Genomic DNA, 2,489 nt, shown 5'->3' on the forward strand with positions numbered 1-2,489 from the left:
ATCGTAATTATGGCTTCGTCTTGTAAATGCCTAGTTTCCCTCCAGACCTGGACAGAATTTTCCTTTTCTGCTCTTTGATGATTAAAAATGTGCATCTTCATTTGACAAACTCCCTAACATTCCCAAGCCATCAATATGTCTAGGATACATATTTCTTGAAAAATGACTGTCAAGGCAAACAAACATGAACACACATCCAAAATGCACATGGTCATTATCCAAAGGGTCGGAAGTAATACAAACATAGATAACTAATACAGTAATGTTGCCTGCCCAATTTAATACTCAATAAAGCCTAATAAAGGTACACCATTAGCATACCCTCCTGTGTATGCTTTACAGTTCTTTAATAGAACATGTCTAAAAACTTTCTACGTAGTCCCTTGTACTATTTTAACCCTAAATGTCATGTTTTTTTCCCCGCAAACTGTAAGCAGAAACTCATCATAAGGCTTGAACAACAAATTATATGTAAAAATCCCTATTCATCATGCCAGGTTTCACACCCTCCTTATCACAAGGCATTTCAAACGTCAGTAAGACTGTGGCACGTACAACAATTAACCATACTTATTGCTTTTCTTCTACTGTCAAACCACTACATTGTAATACTATAATTAAGAACAACTAGTCCAACAACATCAAGATACTTTGTAAAAAAAAAAAGGGTAAAAAACACTTCCTTCTTCCTGAATTCCACCAACATAATCAAAAGAGCCACAGTCTACCTCAGGTATAAAAGTCTCCTCGTCACAGGTGTTTCATGACAAACAAGCAGAGTTTCATCTGGAGCTGCACAGTAAGAAACAGAAGAAAATATGAGAGCTGCTGTAACCTTCTTGGTTTTGGTGAATTATTTCACCAGCTGTCATGGTTAGTTCTCTTATTGTTTTTAGATAGAATAAGTTTGTAACTCATTTGAATATTCATTATATTTTATTTTTTGGTTCTTCTCTACAGGCTTGAGCTGTAAGGCTGCTCCGCTGCAGTTTTCTGCAGTCCAGCTTGATGCTGGTCAAGGGATGGTGGTGATGACTGACAAAGACTCCAATGTCTTCTTCCTCAGTGGATCAAGTTGGACCAAACTGGGCTCTGTTCCTCTCAAGCATGTCTCAGTGGGACCTGCAGGAATCTGGGGAGTCAACAATGATGACAAAGTCTATAAATTTGCTGGTGGTGATTTCTTTCCTGTTTCAGGTGAGTAATATATTTAAGAACAATGGTTTCCAGGATTACAACTGTTTTTCTTTTCAGATGTTTAGTGATGCACATTTTTATGTATTCAGGTCAGGAGTTGAACCAGTTGGATGCTGGTGGAGAAGGTAATGTAATTGGGATTACCGACAGCGACAGCATCCACTGTCTCAATGCCAGTAATGTCTCACCCACTGAGCAGGAGGGCAGTTTGAACTGGAATACTTGGTCAGGGCAACTGAAGCATTTAAGCTGCAGCCCAAATGTGTGCTGGGGAGTGAACTCCAATGAAGCTATCTACTACATGGTAAAATGCTTTATTTTTACTCTTTCCCATCTTGTTACAATATTCACCTATCAGCCTTTCATTCTTGGTTTTTCTTTTCAGGAAATCTCACCCAAAAGCTGTAACACAAAAGGATGGACTAAAGTTGAAGGAGAAGCAGTGAAGGCAGAAGTTGGGACTGATGGACGTGTCTTTGTTGTAAATAGATTTGGAAATCTCTTTGAAAGGTTAACTTTGAATTAGTTTTTTTTGTTGCATTTCTTCACAACACAGATATTATACATGGTTTTAAATAATCACCTTTCTCTTTACAGAGTTGGCATCTCTGGCAAAACTCCAGGAGGTGCAGATTGGAAGAAAATTGAATTCCAGAAGGACATCAAGCATGTGAGCTATGACCAGGGACGTCTGTGGCTCGTGACTAAGTGTGAACTCATCCTAGAGTGCACTCACTAACCAGCTGGAGGTCTTCGCATGATTCTTTCTGCATTCACTTTACGTTGGGGGATATTTCTGTGTGTTTTTATCAGAAAGTGATTTAAAGCCTAGTTCTACAGTTTAACCATGTTAGAGGTTTGAATAAAAGTGGGGATATAAACTATTTTAATGATTCTGCTCTTAAAAAAAAATAAAAAGTACTTTGTCAAATGACATTAGGCTGTGGGGCCTGAGATTTCTTTCTCCTATTGGTGTTCTCAAGCTTTTACATGTAAAATATCAAAACCTTGTTTGGAGGCAACAATAAACTCTTTGATTCATCAACACTCTATTTGGTCCTGTTGTTGTGAGCTTTGATTATTTCACTCTGGAATGAATTAAAACCAAGGTAAATCCCACAAATAAATAAAATTAATTTGATAAAACATAATATTTCACCAATGATTTGTTTAATAAGAAATCAATAAGAAATCAAGGAACCTTGAATTAATTGTTAATAGTTCATTACATTAACCTTATGTGATTTAGCGAGTGACATGGAAAAAACACAAAAACGGTAACCTTATATCAG

General features: G+C 37.1%; 1 protein-coding gene across 1 annotated transcript; it reads left to right on the plus strand.

The window, feature by feature from the left end:
* Positions 1 to 780: 780 nt before the first annotated feature.
* LOC107087078 (fish-egg lectin-like) lies at positions 781 to 2,221 on the plus strand. The gene is made up of 5 exons (XM_015378432.1): positions 781 to 873; positions 961 to 1,197; positions 1,287 to 1,501; positions 1,583 to 1,707; positions 1,795 to 2,221. The coding sequence occupies exons 1-5, from the start codon at positions 819 to 821 to the stop codon at positions 1,934 to 1,936; spliced, it is 774 nt and encodes a 257-aa protein (XP_015233918.1). The 5' UTR covers positions 781 to 818; the 3' UTR covers positions 1,937 to 2,221.
* Positions 2,222 to 2,489: the final 268 nt, after the last annotated feature.

This window comes from Cyprinodon variegatus, unplaced genomic scaffold (genome assembly GCF_000732505.1).
Source record: "Cyprinodon variegatus isolate N-32 unplaced genomic scaffold, C_variegatus-1.0 Scaffold172, whole genome shotgun sequence".
NCBI classification, from domain to species: Eukaryota; Metazoa; Chordata; class Actinopteri; order Cyprinodontiformes; family Cyprinodontidae; genus Cyprinodon; species Cyprinodon variegatus.